Source organism: Ostrinia furnacalis, unplaced genomic scaffold (assembly GCF_004193835.3).
Source record: "Ostrinia furnacalis isolate ACB-3 unplaced genomic scaffold, ASM419383v2 OfSCF0188, whole genome shotgun sequence".
Classification (NCBI taxonomy): domain Eukaryota; kingdom Metazoa; phylum Arthropoda; class Insecta; order Lepidoptera; family Crambidae; genus Ostrinia; species Ostrinia furnacalis.
The window spans coordinates 89,407-116,386 of record NW_021130427.1 but is presented as its reverse complement, the minus strand read 5'-3'; the positions used below and the strand labels follow the sequence as shown (position 1 = coordinate 116,386).

The window sequence follows — 26,980 nt, the reverse complement described above, 5'->3', positions numbered from 1 at the left end:
CCATTTTGGAGACCCAAACTTCCGAATGCAATGGTTGCTTCAATGATTGGTTTCGTGTATGGAAAAATGTGTCAAAGTTCGCGGAGAATACTTTAAAAAGCAATAAATACATTTTTAAATAGTAATGTTGTTTCACTTCCTTGATTCCCGAAATTTTCAGTGCCGCCCTCGTATCAAAACATTTTCTTTAGTTTATATTTAATTCTTACAAGGTATAATAAATATTTTTGTAACAAATTGGTAGGTAAGTAATAAGATAATGAATAAATTGGCGTCATTGCAAGTCAGCCAGCTAATCTAATAACTTGGTGAGCCAAATCAAACCAGAGTTCATTCATACCGGATAATGTGAGAGACGGCGGTAAAATAAGATTGACACGAGCAAAAGGGGAGGCACAGGACGACCAAGTTGACTCTAGCTGGGATCCGTCTTGAGGACATTACAATATTATTTTATCTTCAAATAAAATGGCTTATTGATCAATTACTATATTTTGGTCTATTCACATACTTTGTGTTATTTTTCCTTTAAGATCTATAAATTCATTGATATTTTTATTAGAATGTGATTGAAAATCTTGTCGATGACGTCGCGGCTGCGTGCTGTTAAGACTAATCTTTACGTAGCGTATGGTATCGTTCATGTCCCTTTAGTTTTTTTTATAGATTTTCTCTTGTAGTAGGAAGAACGCGCGTGCTACGAGCATGCTACGAGATTCTCGGCCAGGAAATATTTCATAGTACCATAATGCGAGTTTTATCGAATAAGTAGTTTTTTTTTTTGATATTGAAAAATCTGTTACACGGGGCGTCTTTGAAATTTAAAAAAAAATATCACCGATATTAGAGTATTGCAGATCGACCGGTGTATATTTCTTTTTTTATCAGACCGTTACCATGGAAGCATGTAGATTCGTTACGAAAATTATTCTTTTGTACCGGCGAGATAACCTTGACGTCTCCCAGCTTACCCCATGCCTTGTGCCCTGCACCTTGTCGCTATACAGAACCCGTTAGCTGAATAGAATAGTTTAACTGCGATAATATCGTTGTTATGTTCGTTTGACTGGAACCAGGATCAGGTCTAGACGTCTGATCAGAAGTAATCATTTAATCAATAAACGCTCCCGTATGTCGCGGGGGCAATCGCAGCCGTCGTGAATATGCCCTCCAGCCCGTCTGCTTCGTATTTCATTGTGTTATGTACATTTCAAACATTCGTATTGAATAATCCTCTCGAGCGCGACATTTGGATGTTTTTCTCGACGTATCTTTGATGCTAACGAACAACATTGTATGCGTGATGTAGTTATCTTTTATGGAAAATTATTTGTATGCGCGCATCTAATTAATGTTTTTCTTTTTGCGTAACAGAAAAAGAGGTTATTTGGGGAGAGAGCTTTCTAGAAAAAAAAAAATACTGTTTTTTTAGTAATATGCCTAAACCACCCTTCTGTGGCACCAATTAGCGTGTCTGCATAAAATTAAGTAGTTTCCAGGCGGAGTCGTTAAAAACCCTGTCATCGCCTCTTTGCATTAATTAAAAAGTTGTGCAGTTGAAATTTTCCTTTGTATTTAGAACGGCTACACGTCTCGGAAGCTTCTGAGGACGGTGCCGCGTCAGATCACTTCAGTCCTCAAAGCCGATCTGCTCTGGTCCCTCGGCGTAACAGGTGAGTGAATTTTATATCGTCTCTTGTTCTTGAATTCTGGCCCTGAATTCGATGCTTCATGTGGTGGCAGCTTAGAGGGCGGAAATTTTTAACTTATAAGTCATTGTAGACTTCTAGTCTCCAAGTCTGCATTCAGAAATCATCTTCCGTCATGGAAGCTTTGAATTTGATTAAAGTTTTTATTAAGTTAAATAACCTTTTACCTACTTGAATGATTAATACGAGTATACCTTATGAAAAGATTGCCAAATATTTATTTTTAGAGGCTCAAAAGTTATTATTTTATTAAATTTCAATAATATGCTTCCGATCAAAATACTTTATCTCCAACTTATTTCGAATGATGTAATGTACTTTAACCGATTAAATACTTCTTAAGCCTGTCCTGTTTGTAAAAAGTTCAATTTAATCTTGTCACAAGCACTACAATTATGTACTACGATACAATGAAATAAAAGGGGTTACAAATGAAATATGTACATTAAATATCGACTATAGGTTTATGGTAAATCTGTTTATAACAGACGTGGGGGTGGCGGCGCATTAATTAACATCGGGGGGAAATACATCAAAGCCGTCCATTGCGAACGTTTAATACGTTTTCCATAATGCCCATTCCGAGGGTCAGTCGCAGACAGTATAGTTATTAGTGGGCAACAGTAATTCGGAAATCACTTCAGCGCGCATCGAGTCCCTTTATTTATTAACGGGAGGGGGATATTCGTTTGTTTGCCGTGTGCAGGCTCCGGCCGGGAGCTTCAGATCAGTCTGCAGCCGGCGGCCGGGCGAGGTAGTCGCGTCGCGCGGTCATAGGTTATTGATTGTATAGGGTTGTATATGTCGTAGGGGAGGGAATTCGAGTGGCGGTGTTCGACACGGGGCTGGCCCGCCACCACCCGCACTTCGGGCGCGTGCGGGAGCGCACCGACTGGACCGGCGAGCGCACGCTCGACGACGCGCTCGGCCATGGCACCTTCGTCGCCGGGGTCATAGCCTCCAGGGCCGACTGTCTGGGGTTCGCTCCCGACGCGGACCTCCACATTTTCCGCGTTTTCACCGACAATCAGGTAATTTTCACAGTTTATTAATATTTTTATTTCTGTAACTTCAATTTTATAGTTAGAAATATATTATTTCTTTTATAGATTAAATTTTTACTAGATTAAATAGATAATATACATTTTTATAGTTGCTATTTGTAAGTTATAGTTAAGTATAATTTTAAGTTTTTTATTTTATATTATAATAGGACTCGTAATTTCTTTAATCTTGTATTGGCAGGGCTTCTTCAGATTTCTTTAAGTTAAAAATACTTCTCCTAAAATGTTTAGTAGATATTGTAAGGATTTGTGGTCTGCATACAAATTTATATTTAGTTTAAGTGTAATTCGGGCTGATTATTATTAATTTACACTAAGAATATTCTAAAGTATTGATATAGATTTAATGCGCATGTAGATAACTTACATTTAGTACCTTAAGTTTTATGTGACGCACGCGGTTAGTTTCCACAAATAAAATTAAATAAGTGCCTATCAATTACTTGCGTCATTGCAACTTTTTAAGATTTCGCAAGGATGTTTTAGTACCAGTTCTTAAATTTTGACCTCTAAAATACAGGCCTTATTTAAAGATTGTTTTTTTTCTGCTTTTATTAACATTTGTGGTTTTTTGGCAGGTGTCGTACACCTCATGGTTCCTGGACGCTTTCAACTACGCCATCATGCGGAAGATCGACGTTCTCAACCTCAGCATCGGGGGGCCAGACTTCATGGACCACCCGTTCGTCGACAAGGTGTGGGAGCTGAGCGCTAACAAGGTAATTAACATTATTTTATTTATTTATTTAACAGCATTAATCGTTTCGACCAATGCCGTCTACTGCTGAATAAAGGCTCGGAATTTCCACAACGGCGGATCCTGCGCTGCACGCATCTAGGGGTATTCTTAACCAGATCATCAGTGCATCGAGTGGGAGACTATACATTTATTTAGTTAGTATTAGCAGACATTGGCGAGATTCCTGCATCGGCATCCGACGTTGAAGCTGAATGTAATACNTGGTCAGGCTATATCAATTAGTAATTTAAGAAGCAATATTAATATTTAAACTGCAATAAATATATTAAATCTTTTATTAACACAAGCATTAAGTTGCTTACTTTGGGGCTAGCTGGCGCTGTGTGAAATTGTCCAAAGATTTATTTATTATTTATTATTATTAATTATTTTCTCTAAAATATCTTTTCAAATTAGTTAAAATGTTAAATTACAAGAAAACATAAGATTTATTTTGAAATTAATACAAAATTGGTATTATGCATCGGTTTCATAGAATTTATTCAGTTGAATAATATTATAAAAAAATAAGATAGGTATTCTTTTCTTGAGTAATTTTATGCATTTACGTCACTCTTGGTGCAGTTGCATTGTTTTTATTACCGATAACAAATTAAAACGGAGATAGTGAGCATTAACTTTAATTTATTAAAGATAATGCTTATGTATTTACACATTTTGAGACAGGGGCAGTAAAGTCTTGTAATGACGCTTCATTTTCATTTATATTTAAAACTTATTTTTAAAGGGCTTTGTAGAGCATTGTCAATTTAAATTAGCCAAATATTTCGTGTTAGAACATAGCAAATCAAGAAACCAAGACAGGTGGAGTAAACTAGAATCTCCAAAACTAAAGTTCACTTGAAATAATGTCTTCTTCTAATAAAAATTAAACAGCGCCCCCTAGGGCGGCTATAATATAGGGGGCGCTGTTTAATTTTTCATACAAAATTTTTCGATGACACTTTGAATACGCAACGAAACGAACTCGAAAGTTTTTCCTACTAGAGGTACAGAATACGAAATCGAGTTTGACACTTCTGTTGTCTTAGAATTAGTTTTAGACAGCAGTGTCTGAAAGTCAAGCTCTGTGTTAGTTTCAGTGCACCTACCATGAGTTTACGTTAGGTGTGTTCGCTAGCGAGTACGTCAAAAATCTCTAAGAAGATTTTGTTTCTTGAAAGTAGCCGCTAGGGGCGCTGCACAATACGTCATACAATTAAATGTCATTTTTTTACGCAGTCGCTAGCGAACGCACCTAACGTAAACTCATGGTAAGCACACAGTTAGGCTCAGTTAGTGCTTTGCGAGTGAAACTTTGGTTATTTTAACGTCGTATTAACCCTTGCTCTTATTTATAAATTCACTCGAGGGGTACTGTCGCTAAGATCATTGTCCATATTAAAGTAGCTGGGATAACGAACCTATATTGGTAGACGTGATTTTTTTGTTTTAATAAAATGTCCACAACGAACCGTAAAAGATTGTTCGATTAAACGACAACATCAAGCTAATTATGCATTTAATCTAGTTGATATACCAATCTGTAACAAAAATTTGTATGCCAATGTGTCTGTCGTTCAACATTTTACATCTAGGTACGTAAGATGCCAAAGCAGAATTATGCATATGCATGGCCTAGCAGAATTATTCTGTTACATATATGCATGCACCCGAGCCATTGGTTTGAAATCCATAGCATGTGGTTACATTTGGGAACGCAGGCACGTAAGGATTGCCACGCAGCTGTGCGCGTTGTAAGACATATAGCAAAGCGCTTTGTGCGAATATTGGGTTTACTACCGTCTATGTAAAGAGTAGTTAAAGGTTAGAGCAAACTACAAATTACAGAGTTAAAAACTATAGACATGCAGCAAGATATAAATTGACTTTTTTCTTTTATTTTCATCTACTACTTTAAGGGCTTTTAATTAATTTCTCTTTTGAACTTCGCTACTCGAATACAGTCTTTTAATTTAATAATGGCGATGTTATGCTCACGAATGTTTTTCTTTATTTTATTTCAATAGGTTTTTTGTGTATTTGCGGTTTGATTGTTTTAAAAGACCAAATAACTGAAACTTGTGTTTTTTTACTTTCTCCATGCTTATAAAATTTAAAAAATTGCACTGGGTACTTGAAATTTAAAAAAATATAACATTTTAAACCTCCTTTTACCGTGGCACCATTTATTCCGACATACATAAGGCACTAATAAAGTTGTGAGCCTTGACGACATATGTCTAGTTAGACGACATTTGATACTTACTTATCCATTATCGAATAAATAAATCGATAGGTCAAATTAATAAATAAGCAATGGGTTAGTAAGTCATTATCGAATGCCAGTATAGAAAAAAATATTGAAAAGTTTAACATTTTTGACTATAACCTTATTCAAAACTTTCTATCATTTGAACACGTTTTAATTGGAAATTATCTGGACCACAAAAACATGGAATTGACTTACGAAAATTTCCGCGCAAAGATTTATTATGACTTTCGATGTGGATAATAATCAATACGAAACTGAAGCGGTCAGCTAAATTTAACTTTTGGTGTTAGAGATCTATCCTTTATCATTGTAAAATGTTAGTTTAACAAGTATAATAATGTATGTTGTTGGCTCACCAGCGAACTTTGTGAAGAAAACATTGATATTATCAGAAAAATGGAAGAGAAACCTCGTCATGTGACATATCTTAGGATTGAGACAACCCTAATAGTCCGAGAGGGCACCGTAAGAAACTCTACGTCATTTAATACTAGATAAGCTCCATGGCACACGTTCAGAAAAGTTGTGCTAAGCTTGGAAAAAATAATTATTGAATTCCGATTTGGCCGAAAGTACAACCGACACAGACCGCACAAGTATTAGTAATGCACTGCGCTAATAAAATTGAACAGATCGGACGCTGTTTAGACAACGGAACACAAAACTTTGACTTACAACTTTGTTATAAAAATAAATAAATAAAATAAATAAATATTTAATGAATCTTTAACACTCGACTTCTAGTCCCGATATCAGCCGACTCTGTTACTTACCTTTATCTGAACTGAAAGATGAGAAAATATCGTTAACTATTTGCAAGAAACTTAGATTAGCCTGTCCTATCTTAGTAGAATAAATGGTGCTTCGGTTATTTTGTCTAGAGCAGGGCTTACCAAACTGCGACGCCCTGGGGCTTTCCCAAAATGACTACTTCTACTAGGATTCTTTTTAGCAATCTGGGTATTACATATTCCTCCAAGAAACTTATCTACCCGGTATTGTCTCCTTTCAAGTTAAATTTCTTCGTAGGTGATAATCGTCTCTGCGATCGGTAACGACGGGCCTCTGTACGGGACGCTCAACAACCCGGCCGACCAGATGGACGTCATCGGCGTAGGAGGCATCGGCTTCGACGATCGCATTGCCAAGTTCTCCTCGAGGGGTATGACGACCTGGGAACTGCCTCACGTAAGTCTTCTTGAAATTTTTCGAAGGCAGTAGTAGGTACTTTTTATTATAGCGACATTATCTGCGAGAAGCATGAAGGAAGGCATAATTAGGTTCCAATGAAGTCTACGCTCCACCCAGCTCTTAAGCTCGAAATCTTTCAGCTCGAGCTGCAAAATCGTTTTGAATGCCTGGGAGATTGCGAATGTGTTGACGGAAATTGTCCAATCGAGCAGACTCGGCATAATATTAACTTCGTAAATATCAAAATTTGTTTATCGGCGGCGGCGGCGGCGGCGCGTCTATCTAATAATCACAAATCATGTTTCCACCGCCTTGGTTCCCAGCCCCAGGTCATATTCTTATTGGTTGCGAAGACGGTATTATTTTAAATCATTCAAAAGACACGAGAAACTGGAAGAGTCAGGCTCTCCGCGGATATTGTACTGTACACGTTGACAACCAATTATAATCATAATTATGCTACTGAATTATCCCGCCCACCAGAGAGCCTATTTATATTCCGCCCACAAAATTGGCGAAAGATTTACATTGATTCTACACGTGGTCTTATTCCTTCACAGTAGATACGGTTAAACCAACATGCTCTGCCCTGTAGGATCAGCAAAATATCCTAAGCAGTAAATGTGAGTAGCACTAGCTAATAGGTAATTAAGTTGTCAGATCCACAACTTTATTGCGAACGTCAAAGGCACAAAGTAAAGGCTAGGCTACACGTATTAAGTTGTTAAGTAGGTAACTAAATTTCAAGTGATTGAATTGCATGAAAACATGTTGCAAGTTGCAACTTGCTATAAAATTCTGCTGTTACACGCAATTTATTTATAAATTACTTAAAATGTAGTTACCTACTTACAAACTTAATACGTGTTAATCAGCCTTAAGTGACTGCCTCTTCCAGTTAAGGCCTTGTTTGTCCGGCTCTTTGACGGAATATTAACCGGATATTGGCTCGCAGGGTTACGGGCGCATGAAGCCGGATATCGTGACCTACGGCAGCGGCGTACGCGGGTCCAGCGTTACCGGTGGATGCAGGTCGTTAAGTGGTAAGTCGTTTTAGTTCCGTTTCATTACTGCAGTGGTTTTTAACCTTTAATGTCATGAGGGACCATTTTACCAAATGACATTGGGAACTTTTTGCCCCACTTTTCGAAAAGTAGCGGACACAAACGAAACCTATCACAGATGATACATACTAATATCCAATGAATTTCCGTGCATTTTTTTTTCTCTCTTATATGGGAATATTGAGAAAATGAAGTTTTAATATTTTATTTTATTTTACATTTAGGTAACACTAGCGGCCGCCCGCGACTTCGTACGCGTGAATCCCGTTTTTCCCGCTAATTCCCGTTCCCGTGGGAATTTCGGGAATTCCTTTCTTAGTGCACCTCTACGGTACCTAAGCTACGTCCCTTCCAAATTTCAAGTGCCTACGTTTAGCCGTTTAGGCTATGCGTTGATCTGTCAGTCAGTCAGTCAGTTTCTCCTTTTATATATTTAGATTTTTGACGACCTCGGTGGCGGAGAGGAGCACACACCGGTTTTCAAGGTGTGCCGGGCCAATCCNGAAAAAGACTATAGGGACCACCTCATAGTCGGTCAAAACCAGTTTGACTGCAAAAATCAGTTAAAAGTGGTTTTAACCAAGGTGTACAAGTGCACTTCGTGGACCACTTGGAATGTCTTCAGGGACCACCAGTGGTCCGCGGACCACCGATTAAGAACCACTGCATTACAGGTTGATTCTGCATACGTATAAGAATTTGATTCTAGCATAAGATTATATTCTTCTCATGTCTCTGTCTGCAGTTGTTTTGCTGCCAATAAAAATATCACAATAGACATTGAGTAACACATTTTTAGATGGGGTTTCTAGTAATTCAATATTCTATCAGCTGGCTATATTCCTTATTCGTTGTATTTGGATTTCAAGAAATTATCTATCTACGTACAATACATTTTATGTTTCTTTTTACCAAAACTTAAATCTTTAAAAGCTCTTTTTTAAAACGTCGTCCTTATTTGTGACAAAAATGTTTTCTCTGAAAAATTTGTTTTGTTGAAATTATTTCGATAGTCTATAAACTTACTTATGAATTAAAATTAAGAAGTAGGTAATTGACTATCGTGTCAATGCCCTTTAGACTGTGGCCGTGGTATAATATTAGGTCGTTTTTAGGGACGTCAGTAGCGTCGCCTGTAGTAGCCGGCGCCATAGCCCTCCTGGCGAGCGGGGTGCCTCGTCAGCACCTCACGCCGGCCGCAGTCAAGCAAGCGCTCTGCATCACCGCGCGCCGCCTGTCAGGCCCCAACATGTTCGAGCAGGGCCACGGCAAGCTGGACCTGATCAGCGCCTACCAGGTCGGTGGTGCTTTAGACTTCTAGTGCATTTAATAGGTACATAGCTTTCCTGGCGAGCGCGGGATGCCGCACCAGCACCTCACGCCGGCCGCTGTGAAACAGGCGCTCTGCATCACACAATTCACACAGCTTCACCTGGCCCCAACATGTTTGAGCAAGGCCACTGCATGCTGGATTTGATCAACCCTGGTGGCACTAGTCTATCTATTGTGGATCTTTAATCATCATTTCAGCCACAGGACGTCCACTGCTGAACATATGCCTCCCTCAATGATTTCCACATCGTACGGTTGGTAGCGGCCTGCATCCAGCGCCTTTCTGCCCTTTACCAGGTTGTCGGTCCACCTTGTGGATGGACGTCCCACGCTGCGTTTTCAGGTACGCGGCCTCCACTCCACAACCTTGCTGCCCCTTCCGCCGTCAGTTCTGCGTACTATGTTCCCTGCCCAGTGATGACATACGGCTCCGAAACGTGGCCTCTCACTATAAGCCTAATAAAGAGATAACCCGGCTATGCTCGGTATTTCTTTACGAAATCGAAGGAGAGAAAAGATCGATGGACAGTTAAATAGAATACTGTTTATTTCACACTACACAAAACTGTCAAATGAATGAAATAAGAATTTGAATCGGCCCATTTAGGCGGTATTTTCGCTGTTGTATTATTTATCTCGCCAGCATACTGAGCTTTGGGGACAGTTCCTCAGGGAGTACGAGCCGCAAGCGAGCCTGAGTCCGCCATACATCGACTTGACGGAGTGCCAGTACATGTGGCCGTACTGCACGCAGCCTCTGTACTTCAGCGCGCAGCCAACCATCGTCAACGTGACCGTCATCAACGGGCTGGGCGTCTCTGGACACGTGGTAAGTCACTTCCCTCAGTCTTTACAGCTCCCACAGAAATGATAGTGTATGTGGCCGTACTGTACGCAATCGCTCTACTTTAGTGCGCAGCCAAACTTCGTCAACGTGACCGTCAGCAACTGTCAAGGTGTCTCTGGACACGTGGTAAGTCACTTCCCTCATTCTTAGTCCAATATAGTTGCACAAAGCATTAAAGTATACCTTTCAAAATGTCATCAATGTTGAATAGCTGTAAATAGCCAATTTTTTCCACCAGGCAGCAAGTGGTGTCATGGAAAAAATTCACACAGTTGTCATGTAGTTTACGTCTCTATTATTTACGTACATTGCAGGTACGTAATGAGCGGCATTACTTTAAATATAAGGAAGTAAATTATATGTAGGTACCTACCTTTAAATTATGTGTTTATACAACCCATTACGAATGTTAATTACAAATTCTGGACATATCCGATGGCCTCAAAGGCTTGGGGCGATTTCCAATTAGTACATCCACCTGACAATCACAGCAGTAAATTAATATCGGTTATTGATATGCCGTAGACAGACAAAGCATAGCTATCATATCAAGTTAAGCCAAATCCGCTGGAGCTTCATCATCACGCTCGACCGAGCACAATCACTATCGAACGTTAATCAATATTGCCATGTTACTGAATAAGATGAATATACTAGAACATAATAGACACTAAGGTTTGAGACGTTTAATGGATGATAGATTCTGATAATTCATAATTTACCTTAAATGCGTAAATTACTGAGCAGATTCCAAATTGATTTACTAAAATAAGTTATTTGAAATTTAGTTTGAAGAAGCTTTGAGGTTGTTTGTTGTTTGTAATTTGATATTTATAAACCATTTAAATCTTCGACAAATAAAATACCTATATTTTTAATGTTCTTACGCGGCACGATACGAAAAAGTTGAGTAAACATATTTTATTACAAAATTAAAAATAGGACTTAAGTTTAAAAAAATAAAGAACAAAAAAATTATTTTGTGGTCTGAATAAGAGTTTAAATATGAATCTTTAACATGAAAATATTCATGAATCTTAATGTAAAGTTTTAAACCGAAATCAAAATGAATGACACAATCATAAGGCTGAAAATCATATTCTCGTAAAGCAATTTTCGGACAGTCCACCATTCGTCACTTCATTACGCCGGCGGGTAGGGTTGCTAGGTGTCCGGCTCTTTTTACGGTCGTATCCGGCCAAATATTCTCTCGTCCGGCCTGTCCGAGGTTTGTTAGGCTTTAGATGTGGCTTCAGGGCAAGGCCTTATGTGCTAACTTTTCAAGACAATGGCTAACATTTATTATAACATTACCTAATATTTCTTAGCATCACGTGTTGGGAGGAACCAAAAAAAGCTGAATATCCGGCTATTAGGGTAAAATGTCCGACCAAAATAAGCACCGAGTCCGGCTTTTGTGTTTTTAGACCTGGCAACCCTACCCGCGGGCGGCGTCCAGCGCAATGCAATCAAACTCCCCTCGCTGAAAAAAGGCTTCAGTTTTGTACACTAGGACTAAGCCCCCAGTTTTCGATGCAATAAGTAAGTATTTGCCTACGCGGAGGGTCTGATGGACCCCATGTTGAATAATTAGTCTGCAATGTTTGGGGTGGTGTGTTATGATGAATTATAACGTTATATTATAAATAGCTTCTACCATTGAGATTAAGTTAAGTACGAGTAATAATCGCTCTATCAACATTACCTATGTGTACATAAGTGATTGTTAGTATTTCATGTATCATCATAAAGAAAGTAAAACTGCATGGCATATAGTACCATCTTAAAGAAAGTAAAATTTAAAACGACATCATTCTATGAAGTCTTTCTTTTGCCCAACGTTGTTCTTTAATAATACATGATCAGAATAGAAGACTTTGTAAATTAATAATATGTACTTATACGCATTAATAAATATCAATTATAATATCACAGACGACGAAACACGCGGTGATTTAGCCATGCGTGCGTTTTAATGACGTCCACTATATTGGATAGCGTATACCTCGTAAATTAATATCGAAATGTCCACCCCAGGTCCTTTGATGTACTCCCCGATTTATTTGCGCTTCCTGCGTATGACAGAGGATCAAAGGCGAATTGCAAACATTTGCGTGCATACACAGACATGGTATTAGTCTGCACATGCGGACGTGGGGTGTAACCATAGCTACATTTGATGTCCGAGGACTGACCAGCCACCCCGTCGAAGTAAATGGAATACCGTCCCTATTCATTATTTAGCCCACTAATTGATGAATAAGCTTTACTCGTAGATGTCTGGATGGGGCTTACGGGGAATATCAGTACGTACATTTATTCGATATATGCACAATGCTTTTAGGGAGCCGGTGCAAATGGAATTATTCTGAAACCTATAGATTACTGAGGGTACAGATAAACAAAATCCTGAAATCGATTTCCAGGTGGGGTGGTTAATTAAGTTTAGTGTTAACTATGCAGTTAAATTTTCAATCAAGCGGGTATTTCGATCGAAAATGTTTTGGTGCTCCGAAAGCACGTTAAGCCAGCTATCCTGACCAAGGCACGTAAGACGACTATGGCGAATCATACTTTGTAATTAAACGTACACCTATTGATTTTTTTACAAATATTGATTTTTTCATAAGCTATCTTCAAATCCCAACTTATTTGAAATGTTACGTCCGTATGCTTCCGTACGTGTGCTTGTTACTAAGTTTGACTTGTTTATAAGTCCACGTCTATTTGAACTTTCGAGCTCGAAGCTCTTAAAATGTCAAAGTTTATCATAAAGCTTACGGGATAAAGTTCTTAAAAAGTTTTAGAAGAAGAAACTGAACATAAGTTGAGTTGTGCGCTAGAGAAAAACAGATTGTTAGGAATTTTTTTGAAAAATCCGAATGTAGCATTTATCCAATAGACTCAATCTGAGATGTCTATTGTTAGTCCAGTCAATGAATGCCTTAACGACGGTGTAGAGAGAAATCCGTGGAACACAATTTCTGACCTCGGGACTTTATTTAGCCTAGTTAGGAGGTGAACATAGCAAAAGTCCCCGCCCTTATCCCNTAACTAGACTAAATAAAGTCCCGAGGTCAGAAATTGTGTTCTACAGTTTTCCATCTATAATGCTTTATTGACTGGACTATGTAAACAGCGCTCCATTGTGTTTGCGGACTACATCTGAGTAATTGGTTATTCTTTTGTTTTTAGAAATTGAAAAGTTTTCAGAAATTAAATAAACCCGCAGTGCGCTAGTAACAGAAATAAAAATAAACCTAACAGGAATGCGCCGTTTTTATTTTGATTTGTTGAAATAATACAGTTATGAAAAAGGCATAACGGTTTTTCGTCGTATTTGCATGGCTACCAATTTGCGTGCATTCCGAGTTACTAGAGAGGGGTCCGTCAATCAGGCTTACCAGGGGGAGGGTAGCCCAGGGGGAGAATAGCCCAGGGAGACCTAAACGGTTTTGCGTCCGCTATGAAATTAATCAGAATGGGGAGAGATTTGAAACCTATTATCGATCTATGTCCAGTGCGACACTAATTATGAGTTTAGATCTAAACTGAGATACGGGTTTATTATGTGCAATTTATTATGAAATATTGAATGGTAACAACATGAGTGTACATGAGTCACTACGAGGCTCTTGTTCCTTTACTACTAATCGAAAATAGTGGTAGATCTTTGTGAAGCCTTCAACTTAGTCAGCCAGGTTAAACACATAAAAATATTGTATACCTTTGAAAATTATAAATAACTTGAAAAAATCAAACTGCAAAAGGTGGGAATTGAACCCACGACCATCCGCTTAGTCTAATTCTAGTGTCTAAGTAGCTCAGTTGGAAGAGCAGTTGCCCGGCAAGCGGAAGGTCGTGGGTTCAATTCCCGCCTTAGGCAGTTCTATTTTTTCAAGTTGTTTATAATTTTCAAATTAGTTTGAGATGCAACTCTTAAAATTAAATAACTATTGTATACCAGAATTTCTACAGTCATTTGTAGAACTTTTGATGAAAAGCTCCGAAACGTATGAAAACAAAACTGCAGCTGTCCAAAATCAACAGTAGTTTCAGGCAGAGAGTGCAGCCATGCGACTCGCAATCCACACAAATTGGAAAATGAACAAAGTTCGTTTCGTTATGCAACTACGGTCGCATCCGATAACGAATAATTAACTTTAAAAAAAAATAAAACCGACTTCAAATGCGTGAACACAAAAAAAACTAAAAATTGCGTATAAAAAAGTTCATCCCCAATTTTCCACCCTTGGGGGTGAAATATTTTCTTCAAATTCGCATGAAACCACCCTTTTGATAATACCTATTCAACAAAAAAATAATCGTTCAAATTGATTTATAATCGGCGGAGATATTGCGTATAAAAAAGTTCTTCCCCAATTTTCCACCTTTGGGGGTTGTTTTTTCTATTATTAAATTTAAATGGGACCACCCTTGAGGTATTACCTATACGCCGAAAAAACATTTTTTCAAATCGGTTCATAATTGGCGGAGTTATCGCGTAACAAACATAGAAAAAAAAACATACGGGTCGAATTGAGAACCTCCTCCTTTTTTTTGAAGTCGGTTGAAAAGACCCTTCAATCAAACTATAGGTCTAGCGCTTACATCAGTCAGTACCTGAGGCATGATAGCGGCACGGGAGGGGTGAAATTGATATTATAAGGGGCCGTTCAAGTATTACGTAAGCACCAAATTCTCTGTTTTGCTTATTTTGGATGACATGGGGGGTAGGGGGGTCTAGATGATGATTACGTCATCGTTAGTTATTTCATCATTGCAAACGTTGTGATAGGGATAGAGACATACTATTTTTGGTTTTACGAAGGTAATACGATAGAGATTAACAAAGTAAAAAAAAAACACCGGTTATAGGGGCATTTTTTGGAGAAATTTATTAAATAACCAAAAAACACGAATTTAAAAGCAGTTTTTTTTTATCAAAAAGTATCATTTTTTATTATTTGTTGGCCTTTTTTGTGTATTTTATGTAATTTTTTAGTATCGCCTTTTATTTAGCATTATTACTGTTTTTACTATATCAGGATATACCGCTTAGTTTAAAAGTAATTACGTTTTCTTTACAATAAGTAATTGGAAGAAAAAAAATTCTATAATTTTTTTTTTAAAATATCAAAAAAATTTTGACCTCTTTTTTGTCGATAAAAATAGGTCTAGTTTCATCTATTTTTATATGTACACTTTAACGTGACTCACACTGTATAAAAAACATTTATAACTAAAAATGTTTACGTAAGCATAGGGGAGGGGGTAAGTGCTTTGCTTACTTTTGATGACAACGGGGGCGGGGGGGTAAAAAATGGTAAGAAATCTGCTTACGTAATACTTGAACGGCCCCTAACGTGACAGTATGACGCATACAAATATGAAGTCTTGACCGTCACAAAGACGTTTGACCGTCACAAAAACGTTTGACCGTCCACAAAATCAAATCATGCCTGACTGCACTGACTGAGTTAGACGCTAGACCTATTAGCATGATACTTTTTCTTCCGCGAAGTGGAATATGGATCGGTTACAATGGACGCTGAATATACATTGACATTGCAAACGTACCTACCCGTATCACGGTAATACTATCTATACAGTATTCTAACTCGGCCATATTTTTGAAATAAATGTCAACAGCCCCGCGGTACGTCACGGTATGACAACATGCGATAGGGCTGCCCACCTACAGTACCCATTCTAATTACATCTGTCTACTTAGAATTTCTATCTAGTTTTGTGATTATTTTTTTATTTTATTTAGACAAACAAAATACTTTGTGAATGGAATAGGATAAAAATGCGTGTTGTTTTGTGTTAGTAGATTTAATTTTAAAAAATGTACTTAAATAATTTTGAATCTACTAATCAAAATGAGTAGGTACTTAATGACCTGTTACTTTAATTTCAGGCGGATTAAGTCGTGGGCAAAAGCTGGTTTAATACAATATAATTTTTATTTCAAATCAAACTGACTGAAACTTACCATTTTTGACTGTTAATAACTTGTTTTTGACAAATTTGACCGTAAATGACGGTAGTCAAATTCAATCACCTTAATCATTTTCAACACTAGCTAGGCCATCGACGTCCGTTCGGCACATTCGCGACACCCCTAACCCTAACTTTTGGATTTCGACCGCGTCCCGAGATTTGAAATTCGAAGGAAAGCTCGCGTTTCGTCGGTTTATATGAAGTTATAATACTGTATGATATTATTACCGTGCTGTTTTGCTTATTTTGGATGACATGGGGGGTAGGGGGGTCTAGATGATGATTACGTCATCGTTAGTTATTTCATCATTGCAAACGTTGTGATAGGGATAGAGACATACTATTTTTGGTTTTACGAAGGTAATACGATAGAGATTAACAAAGTAAAAAAAAAACACCGGTTATAGGGGCATTTTTTGGAGAAATTTATTAAATAACCAAAAAACACGAATTTAAAAGCAGTTTTTTTTTATCAAAAAGTATCATTTTTTATTATTTGTTGGCCTTTTTTGTGTATTTTATGTAATTTTTTAGTATCGCCTTTTATTTAGCATTATTACTGTTTTTACTATATCAGGATATACCGCTTAGTTTAAAAGTAATTACGTTTTCTTTACAATAAGTAATTGGAAGAAAAAAAATTCTATAATTTTTTTTTTAAAATATCAAAAAAATTTTGACCTCTTTTTTGTCGATAAAAATAGGTCTAGTTTCATCTATTTTTATATGTACACTTTAACGTGACTCACACTGTATAAAAAACATTTATAACTAAAAATGTTTACGTAAGCATAGGGGAGGGGGTAAGTGCTTTGCTTACTTTTGATGACAACGGGGGCGGGGGGGTAAAAAATGGTAAGAAATCTGCTTACGTAATACTTGAACGGCCCCTAACGTGACAGTATGACGCATACAAATATGAAGTCTTGACCGTCACAAAGACGTTTGACCGTCACAAAAACGTTTGACCGTCCACAAAATCAAATCATGCCTGACTGCACTGACTGAGTTAGACGCTAGACCTATTAGCATGATACTTTTTCTTCCGCGAAGTGGAATATGGATCGGTTACAATGGACGCTGAATATACATTGACATTGCAAACGTACCTACCCGTATCACGGTAATACTATCTATACAGTATTCTAACTCGGCCATATTTTTGAAATAAATGTCAACAGCCCCGCGGTACGTCACGGTATGACAACATGCGATAGGGCTGCCCACCTACAGTACCCATTCTAATTACATCTGTCTACTTAGAATTTCTATCTAGTTTTGTGATTATTTTTTTATTTTATTTAGACAAACAAAATACTTTGTGAATGGAATAGGATAAAAATGCGTGTTGTTTTGTGTTAGTAGATTTAATTTTAAAAAATGTACTTAAATAATTTTGAATCTACTAATCAAAATGAGTAGGTACTTAATGACCTGTTACTTTAATTTCAGGCGGATTAAGTCGTGGGCAAAAGCTGGTTTAATACAATATAATTTTTATTTCAAATCAAACTGACTGAAACTTACCATTTTTGACTGTTAATAACTTGTTTTTGACAAATTTGACCGTAAATGACGGTAGTCAAATTCAATCACCTTAATCATTTTCAACACTAGCTAGGCCATCGACGTCCGTTCGGCACATTCGCGACACCCCTAACCCTAACTTTTGGATTTCGACCGCGTCCCGAGATTTGAAATTCGAAGGAAAGCTCGCGTTTCGTCGGTTTATATGAAGTTATAATACTGTATGATATTATTACCGTGCCCGTATTGTCCTTTTGCAGTTTGATTGCGAATGTGGCTTGTTCAAATCTATTCAGTATTGTGTTTAGTTTTTCTAACTAGGTATTCGCTGTAGAGAACAAATGTAGTTATTGATACAGGGAAACAAGTAACATAAAATCAAGAACTATAATTATTAGGATATTTTGTCGATTTTTATTGTCTCGGACCATACCTAGGAAACTTATGCTGTTTGAGATCATCATCATCTCAGCCATAGGATAGATAGATAGATAGATAAAACGTTTATTTGCATAACAGAAACACACATTACAAACAGAAAGTACCAAAAGTAGGATAAAATAGTACCCTTAGGACAATATGACATGGTATGGTAAAACAGAAAGAAAAAAGAAAAAAAAAGGACGTCCACTGCTGAACATAGGCCACCTCCAATGCTTTCCATGTTGCCCGGTTGGTAGCGGCCTGCGTCCATATGTTTGAGATACTGAGGCTAAAGGCGGAAAAACGGTATTTAAATCTATTTTTTCATTAAGAATTCAATCAGTACGGCTAGCACGAAAAACTTTCGAGTTTGAATCGTTTGCGTATTCGAATCGCCATCAAAAGATTTAGTACGAAAACTACAACACCGCCCTTGTGAACGTGTCATAAAGTGAACTTAGTATGAGAAATGGTTGCACGAAACTTATTTTGAGAATCAAAATTGTCACGTTATCGTTTAATTCGAAGGTTGAGTATCGAATTTTGTCAAATACGCAAACGATTCGAAGACGAAAGTTGTTCATGCTAAAGGTACAGGACTGCTACTACTTACTATCGGCACAACCCAGCGTTTATCGAATAATGTGTAGATTAATACTTATTCGAGGAAAAAGGAAAAAATAATGTAGTAATTTGGTCGGGTTGGCTTTGTTGTTTAGCAAAAACTGTTGAACCGACCAAATCTTACACAGTTCACGTGAAAATCAATATTTTTTTTGTAGCACAAACAAAAGCAATTTTCCCACTAATAATTTATGTATTTCACAATATCACTTGGTTGCATGATTGGTGATGTTTTGTTTATTGTCCCAACAGAAACACGTGAATTGGCATCCCCACTTGCCGAATGGGGTGTTGTTGGCGGTGTCGGTTCAACACAGCGAGTTCCTCTGGCCCTGGTCCGGCTGGCTTGCGCTAAGCTTCTCCGTGCTAGAGAAAGGCGCTGACTTTGATGGACTGGTCGAGGTAAGATGCCCACCTCTAGTTCCCACCGCTGCAACTCCTTTGTAGCCAAGATCTACAGCTTGACCGCCAACTAAAACCCAACCAGTGAAGGTCAAGTCAATACCTGAAGTCGAAGTCGAGGTAAGCTACCTGAAGAGAACGCCTGTTGTCTTTCAAGCCCCGCGAATCAAGACAATAGATAAAGTCTGTTCGCCGAGAGTTGATAAAAAAAGGAGAACAACCACTTTCTATGAAGCGTTGGGCCCAGTACTAAGTTACTTGTACAGCTACAAATTTTATGTCGTTTTTATGCCTTCATAAACTAGTTTATTATTGTGTTTATTTGAGGTTGCTAACTAGTGTCATTCTCGAGAAAACTAAATTAGAAAAAAATAGAAAAAATGTTACTTTCATACAAAATCAAGTCGTCAGTTACCCAAATCGCAAGCAGAATCCGTTAGAATAGCATAAAATATTATTAATCGATAGTTTTATTTCTTCTTCTTCTTTTAATTCGTTTTAATTCAATTCAACAAGCATTCGCAACAGTCTCATCCTTTAGATCCTTTAGACATACTCTCTAATCTGTGGTCTCATCTATGATTCGTAAGTGACATTGCTGCATTGACAGATGATAAAACGAATTATTTTCATTCAATCTTTTTAGTTTTGTCATCTGTCAGTACAAACCTTCTTAAAGATCAAATACACTGAATTGTCCCACCCGTGACTTTGACAGGGGGCGCCACCGTCAATACCGGATCGCTGGTTCCGATTTTTGCCATGTTAGAAACTATATAGTTGAACGATGGTGGCGCCCCCCTGTCAATGAGTTTGGTGGGACAGTATAGTGTATTGAGTCTTTAATCGATTGACTTTTAACGTTCCATTTTACGTTATCTTAGATTAAATCATTAATTCGTTTTTATTATTGTATACGACTTACGACATCAGTTAAAATTATCATTTTTACCGTAAAATACTCCCTAATGTATGCGTAATATAATATCAAAAACCTACCAATGTACAACTCTGTACAAACTTGGGCCCAAAATGGTTGTTCTCCTTTGAGGTTCTAAACTCATTATAAATTGCGGCCCGCTAATTATTTTTGTCGATATAATGAAAAAGTTGGTAGATTATTTGGCCTGGCCTTTTTTTTTGGCCTGGATTCTCGGCTCGGTTACAATTTAATTTTGGACTACCATTTATAAGAATGTTCTAAAAATACCAATTATCTACCAAAATCTACTAAACGATTTCGCACTACTAAATCATCGTTCTCTTTGCCTCAAATCTACCAAAAAAGTAGAAATCTACTAAAAGTGGTCACTCTGTGGCCGCCGCCGCCCGCCGGCCGGGGCGCTTGACGACAGCTGCGTGGCTCGTACCATGGTAGGTACTCAGTGCGCGTAAAGTGCGTACAGAATGCGATAATTAAGCGACAGTCGCTATTGCAAGACATTTCATAATATTTATCAACTCTCGGCGAACAGACTTTAGATGATCAATTCACGCGATTTTATGCGACCGCTTGGGGTTTGATGCGTTATTTGACCGTAGATCGATCTAATTTTGCTTCCTATAATATTCAGGCATTCTTTTTGACGCTGGACAAGGATGCAAACTTTGATGGACTTGTCGAAGTAAGATAAGTAAAGAAAATGTTCTTGTTCGACAGTAGAAAGATATAAATATACATAGATATGAATTATTTTCGTAATAATAGAAAGATATGAATTATTTTCGGTGTTAGAGAAAGGCGCATACTTTGATGGACTGTTTGAGGTAAGAATTCAGAAAGACAATGCTTTTTTTGGACCATGTACAGATCGGATTTTGCAATGCATATTTAGGCATTATTTTTGGTGTTGGAGAAGGATGCAAACTTTTGTGGACTCGTCCAGGTAAGTATGTATCACAAAGTAACGCTCTTTGTACGACCATAGACAAATCTAATTTTGCAATGCTCTTCTCTGTGCTAAAAGAGTGCAGACTTTAATGGATTAGTTGAGGAAAGATTCGCATGGTCCATACTTTTAGTTCGACTATAGACAGTTCAATTTTATGGAGTATATTTCAGACATTGCAGCTTTCTTTGTTCACCTGTTTCTATTTCTGTGTTTCATTGTGTGTGTAGCTGTTAGGTAAATGGATATGATGTTTATTTAATATATTCCTGTCTCTTCTTGGAAATACATAATTTCCCATAATGATCGAAAATATCAGAAATAATGAATAAAATCATTTTGTACACGTTCCCTTATATAATTTGATAACCAATATACCAAACAAACATTCGTTTGATGCTGGGTTGATAGTTAATTAAATTATGCTTCATTACTCAATGTCAACCAATAAATTGATGATGAGCGATGAGTATTGAGTATCATTAATAGATCCGAGTTCATTTAATTTTCCCTTTACGGTTTTGGATTGTACAAATAAATTTTCACTATAACAGTTTGTAAGCATGAATGTTACAAAGTAAAATGATAGCCTAATTAATTACATTCTCTTTGATTTGGGTTTCAAAATTGTATGAAGAGTATTTTGTCAAAAAACGTAACTTGTTTTTTAAGTTAGAGTGTTTGCTATCTCAGACTATTTTGGTCGATGAATGTATACCTAATTTTCATATACATATACAGGGCTTAATAGACAGTTTGGCAAGAGCTAAGAACTTGAATGGTACGAGTATAGATGACGTCTTGATGTTTCAGGACGTTTACATATATTTTTCTTCAGTCTGAGGAACATAACTGTTTCCGTTGTAAAAAAAAATGTATGAATTCAACCACCATAATTAAATTAGTGACGTGCTTTTTAGTGAATTTAGTGAAAATCGGGGGTATTTTCATAGACTACATTCTGAAGAAAGAAAAAGGATGCAGGCCGCTACCAACCGGCCTTTGTGGAAATCATTGGGGGAGGCCTATGTTCAGCAGTGGACGTCCTATGGCTGAAATGATGATGATGATTCTGAAAAACTTCTGGTTTTCTATTTAGTCAAAGAGATTATCTACTGCTAAAGTTTTTTTTCGTCCGGAGCTACTAGCCCGGAGAGATCAATGGGTTATGTAAAGTTCTAGCTTATCCCTTTTACACCATGTATATTCATAAGTGTTTGCGACGCCAGTGTTAATCGATATCGAGGGTTTTGAATATATTATCTCCCTTGACTTGTCTGATGTGGGCCTTAAAGCTTTGTCTAAGCTCTGATCGCTCAGTATTACGCACTCATTTGAGATTTAGGTGAAGATATTTGAAGGTTAGGTGTCTTATTACAAAAAAATTAAACGCGCGATGAACGCTTGTTTAAAATCCGATTTCAATTCTAAATCTCAATTTAAAGTAAAGACCAACGCGAGTATAACTTTTTGTAATGATGAGGTAAACATTTCTTTACATTATTTTATGAATTTAGGTAAAGTAACATGTATGTAAATGGATTTTGTATTAAAATTGAATATTTTTTGGTTAACAGGGCCACATAAACGTGACTATAGAAAGCCATGGCGATCTCGGAGACAAGACAATGCGCAACCAGACCTTGATGCTTCCGATACGGTAGGTCTTAACTGATTTTATTTTAACTTTAACTACGTAAACGATGTATAATCGTTTCGAATTGTTCTAAAGGATGTTTAATTTTTGACACAAAATGGCGGTACGGTAGATCGGTGACATGGCAGCAATCTACGACAACATCTGGGATTCGGAACTTTGTGGTTATTATATTGTGTGCCGAGGGGCGTTGCCAGTGTCGCAGCAATATGCCAAAACACAGAACACATTTCTCGTGTATGCTATGATGACAGCAGCGACGTCATAATGTAAATAGTTTACATTGCTTGCACTACGCATGCTAAATCATGTATTTCCTCCGCCATTTTCCGCAGTTTGGCACCTCACGTCACATCATTTTACCGAAGTCAGCCCTATAGCTTCGGCGCAGTGCCAATCACTGACGTTTGTCAACAAAATGGTGCTTGACTCTTGAGACAGGCTAAATTACATCTTAATGTTAATGATCAATGTCATTAACAGCATACATTTTTTTAAATACCTTCGCGAAGTAAAACTTCTGCACGTACTTAGTACTTATTATTATTCTGTGGTAGTACTAAAGATTATTCGAACGTTGAGTACTGAGACCGCAGTGGATAGTGATCACATTTTTTTTCTTTGTGTGCGTGAATTTCTTATGCGACACTGAGTTTCGAACTCAGCGCATTAGTTGGCATCTCTCTTCATCTGTATGGTATCAATACATGGAACGCTCTCGTAAACAGCGCTCGCGTGATCCCGGTCCCGGTGCGGTCGCGGCGTCTCCTCTGGGACCAGTTCCACAGCCTGCGCTACCCGGGCGGGTACTTCCCGCGGGACGATCTGCGCGCCAAGCACGACCCGCTGGACTGGCACGCGGACCACGTGCATACCAACTTCAGAGATATGTACCGCCGGCTGCGCGAGCACGGGTTCTACCTCGAAGTCATGGGTCAGTACGAGTTCTAATGCTATGAACAAAGGTTATAATGAGGGATGGATGTTTGTTACTCTTTCAAGGAAAACTACTGAACCAATACACCAACTGTAGAGACATTTACCGATGGCTCTCGAGCACGGATTCTACTGTGAAGTCATGGGTTCGTAATGTTTGTGCCTTGCACAGTGACAAGTGTGATGAGGGATGGATGATGAGTCTTTGACGCGAAAATATAGGTACAATTTGAAACTTTAGGTAAAATTTACTAAAATTATAAATGTGAATGTTTGTGAGAATCGATGGATTGACGAATGTTTGTTCACACAAAAACTAATGAATAGACTGATGAAACCTTACAGTAATATTCTGTATAGACCAGAATAACACAAGGTATAGCTGTTTAAGTTTAATTTTCCCTCGGGACAAACATCGCCTTCATTTGTTGAGTTTTATTGATGGTCAAGTTGTAGATCTTGGCTACACAGGAGTCGTAGCGGTGGGAAAAGTTCAAATACAATGATAAGTTGCTAGTAATTCGGTCTTTCTGTGACAAACGGTATTTCAATCGTGAAAAACAGTGCAAAAGCTTAAAAGTAATGTTTCAACCAGGTTCTCCACTGACCTGCATCGACACCTCTCTCTACGGCGCACTACTGCTGGTGGACCCCGAAGACGAGTACTTCCCCGAAGAGATGGCTGCCCTCAAGAAAGCCGTGGACGCGGGCATGTCGCTCGTAGTCTTTGCCGACTGGTACAACGCGTCTCTGCTGCGGCACGTCAAGTTCTACGACGAGAACACGCGGCAATGGTCAGTGATATGTAGAGATGTTCTTAGCATCCGAATACGGGTCTGCAGTAATCGTGTATTATGATCTGTAGTTGACCACACAATAAAAAAATATGCGCAATTTGGCACTAAATAATTTCAAGTTATACAATTCTCGCGAGAGTGTGGAGAAGTAATTACACATTTTTATATTATTATCTTTTTCCTCAGGTGGATACCAGAGACAGGCGGTTCCAACGTGCCTGCCTTAAACGATCTTCTCAGCATGTATCAGGTAAAGTGGAACAAACTATTACTAATAGGACCAAAGAGCATAATATGACACTATAATGTTGTCGTCGACAATATAAAATGTCAGTGTTTAGCTTGTGCTGTCAACTGTCTAAGTCATTTGCAACTTCACAGGTGGCGCTAGGCGACCGGGTATTCGAAGGCTCCTTCAAACTGGGCGGCCACCCGATGTACTACGCGAGCGGGACACACATCCACAGCTTCCCCGAGCACGGGACTCTGATCACGGCACAGCTGAGCGACCAAGGGCACCAGGTAAAAACAAAGGACAATAAAGTTCTGCGATCGTCTTGTGTTTTATTTATCCAAGTTTTGTGCTGATTAGGGTTGTGACTTTCAAATCCTAACTTCTAGTTTTAATTGATGTTTTGCCCTACCATTAATCTAATCCCAAACCCTGTCGTGGCTAAACGTAATCCGCGAAAGCAATAAAGAAGAAAAAAACTTTAGTTTGCCATTATCTTTGAGAAATACATTATATTCCAGCGTGTTACAAGATGACATGTCTTTGAGTAATGTGTATGAATACTTTTGGAGTTAACAATTGAATTGCGATGGAATGAACGGAATAGGACTTTCTTAAACATGAGGGGTGAGACATGGATCTTAATTTCTGATCTTGTATCAATAAAACCTGTCAAAAAAGAAAGAACGCCATGTATTTAGTGCAAATCACCACCCTGGTGGAAAGCTCGAAAGGGGCAGATGGAAATAAAGGAGCTTTAATAGATAAATGAATATAATATCATCGGCGCTATATCCCTTAGATTTTTCCACCTACATGTCTTAAAAGTAGGTGTATAGAATTTGGGTTGTGGCCTGGACATTTTGCTATGCAGTTGTCGATAGTCGTTACATTTCTGTTGTAGATAATGACGGGTGAGAAGCCTAGTTCGGGCCCGGGCACGCCGCCGTCTGGCCCAACGGTCGACGTGCCTATATTAGGCCTGCTACAGACAGACGGCGAGACCCGCGACTACGCTAACGATACCATCGACAAGATACCAAGGGTTTGTATAATAGTTTACTTTTTACTAATTTTAATACTTTATAGGTTCTAAGAAAACAGGTTGAGCGATGCCTCAAAAATAGATTCATACTGGCTGTAGTGTGTCACTCTTTTCCACAGTATAATCACAGAATCGAAAAAGCTAACAGGCAACAGAATTTTAAAGTATACAGTGCATTGTCTACCTACAGGCAAAGATATTGCTTTCATAGTCTACTTTTTAGTGTTATTACCGGCGATTACCTACCAAAAGAGATGGTTATATCGGGATAAAGTCTTCCCGTATCAGTATTAGAACATTGTCGATATTGGAATGCGCTGATTCTAGGGTCGCTTGTTAGTGCGATCCTCGTCAACAACTGTACTAAACCCTGGCGATACCTCTACTAAAACTAGTATATTTAGCTAAATGGGTTAGCAGGGATATTAGAGCTCTTTATCTAACTTGAAAGAGCCCTTATTTCGGTCGTCTAGTCATGCACGGAGACGGAGACTCGTATCTATAGGACATTAACTTAATGCCATATAGCTCCCAGTTAATTTTATCGTGTCATCTTTTGTTTAGTCCGGTCGCCTGGTTGTGTACGGGGACTCTTCGTGCTTAGAGGGCGGCGCAGCGAGGCCGTGCCACTGGCTACTTCTGGCAGCGCTGCAGTACGCTCTTGGGGGCCACCTGCCTTCCTCGCTCAAGGAGGCTGCCCTACCCGCGCAGGCCCGCGTTAAAGACGTGCACATCATACCTTCAGGTAAGCACCAGCTGTGACGTGCCACTAGATACTTCTAGCAGCATTGCAGTACGCTCTTGGGGGACACCTGCCCTCCTCGCTCAAGGCGGCTGCCTTACCCGTGCAGGCTCGCGTGAAAGACGTCCATATCATACCTTCAGGTAAGCACCAGCTGTGACGTGCCACTAGCTACTTATGGCAGCGCTGCAGTACGCTCTTGGGGGACACCTGCCCTCCTCGCTCATGGAGGCTGCCCTACCCGCGCAGGCCCGCGTTAAAGACGTGCACATCATACCTTCAGGTAAGTACCAGTTGTGACGTGCCACTGGCTACTTCTAGCAGCACTGCAGTACGCTCTTGGAGGCCACCTGCCCTCCTCGCTCAAGGCGGCTGCCTTACCCGCGCAGGCTCGCGTGAAAGACGTCCATATCATACCTTCAGGTAAGCACCAGCTGTGACGTGCCACTGGCTACTTCTAGCAGCGCTGCAGTACGCTC

General features: G+C 38.6%; 1 protein-coding gene across 1 annotated transcript in view; it reads left to right on the top strand.

Annotated features, from left to right (window-relative positions):
- Positions 1-26,656, top strand: part of S1P (membrane-bound transcription factor site-1 protease) — a 42,166-nt gene extending 15,510 nt beyond the window's left edge. Inside the window, exons 4-18 of the mRNA XM_028306618.1 lie at positions 1,580-1,673; positions 2,520-2,740; positions 3,352-3,492; positions 6,817-6,975; positions 7,934-8,021; positions 9,158-9,339; positions 10,039-10,203; positions 19,054-19,203; positions 22,670-22,752; positions 23,478-23,683; positions 24,281-24,479; positions 24,669-24,732; positions 24,864-25,004; positions 25,619-25,759; positions 26,324-26,656. Coding sequence (XP_028162419.1) covers positions 1,580-1,673; positions 2,520-2,740; positions 3,352-3,492; positions 6,817-6,975; positions 7,934-8,021; positions 9,158-9,339; positions 10,039-10,203; positions 19,054-19,203; positions 22,670-22,752; positions 23,478-23,683; positions 24,281-24,479; positions 24,669-24,732; positions 24,864-25,004; positions 25,619-25,759; positions 26,324-26,521 — 2,232 coding nt within the window. The 3' untranslated portion in view covers positions 26,522-26,656. The remainder of the gene's footprint in view (positions 1-1,579; positions 1,674-2,519; positions 2,741-3,351; positions 3,493-6,816; positions 6,976-7,933; positions 8,022-9,157; positions 9,340-10,038; positions 10,204-19,053; positions 19,204-22,669; positions 22,753-23,477; positions 23,684-24,280; positions 24,480-24,668; positions 24,733-24,863; positions 25,005-25,618; positions 25,760-26,323) is intronic.
- The last annotated feature ends 324 nt before the right edge of the window (positions 26,657-26,980 follow it).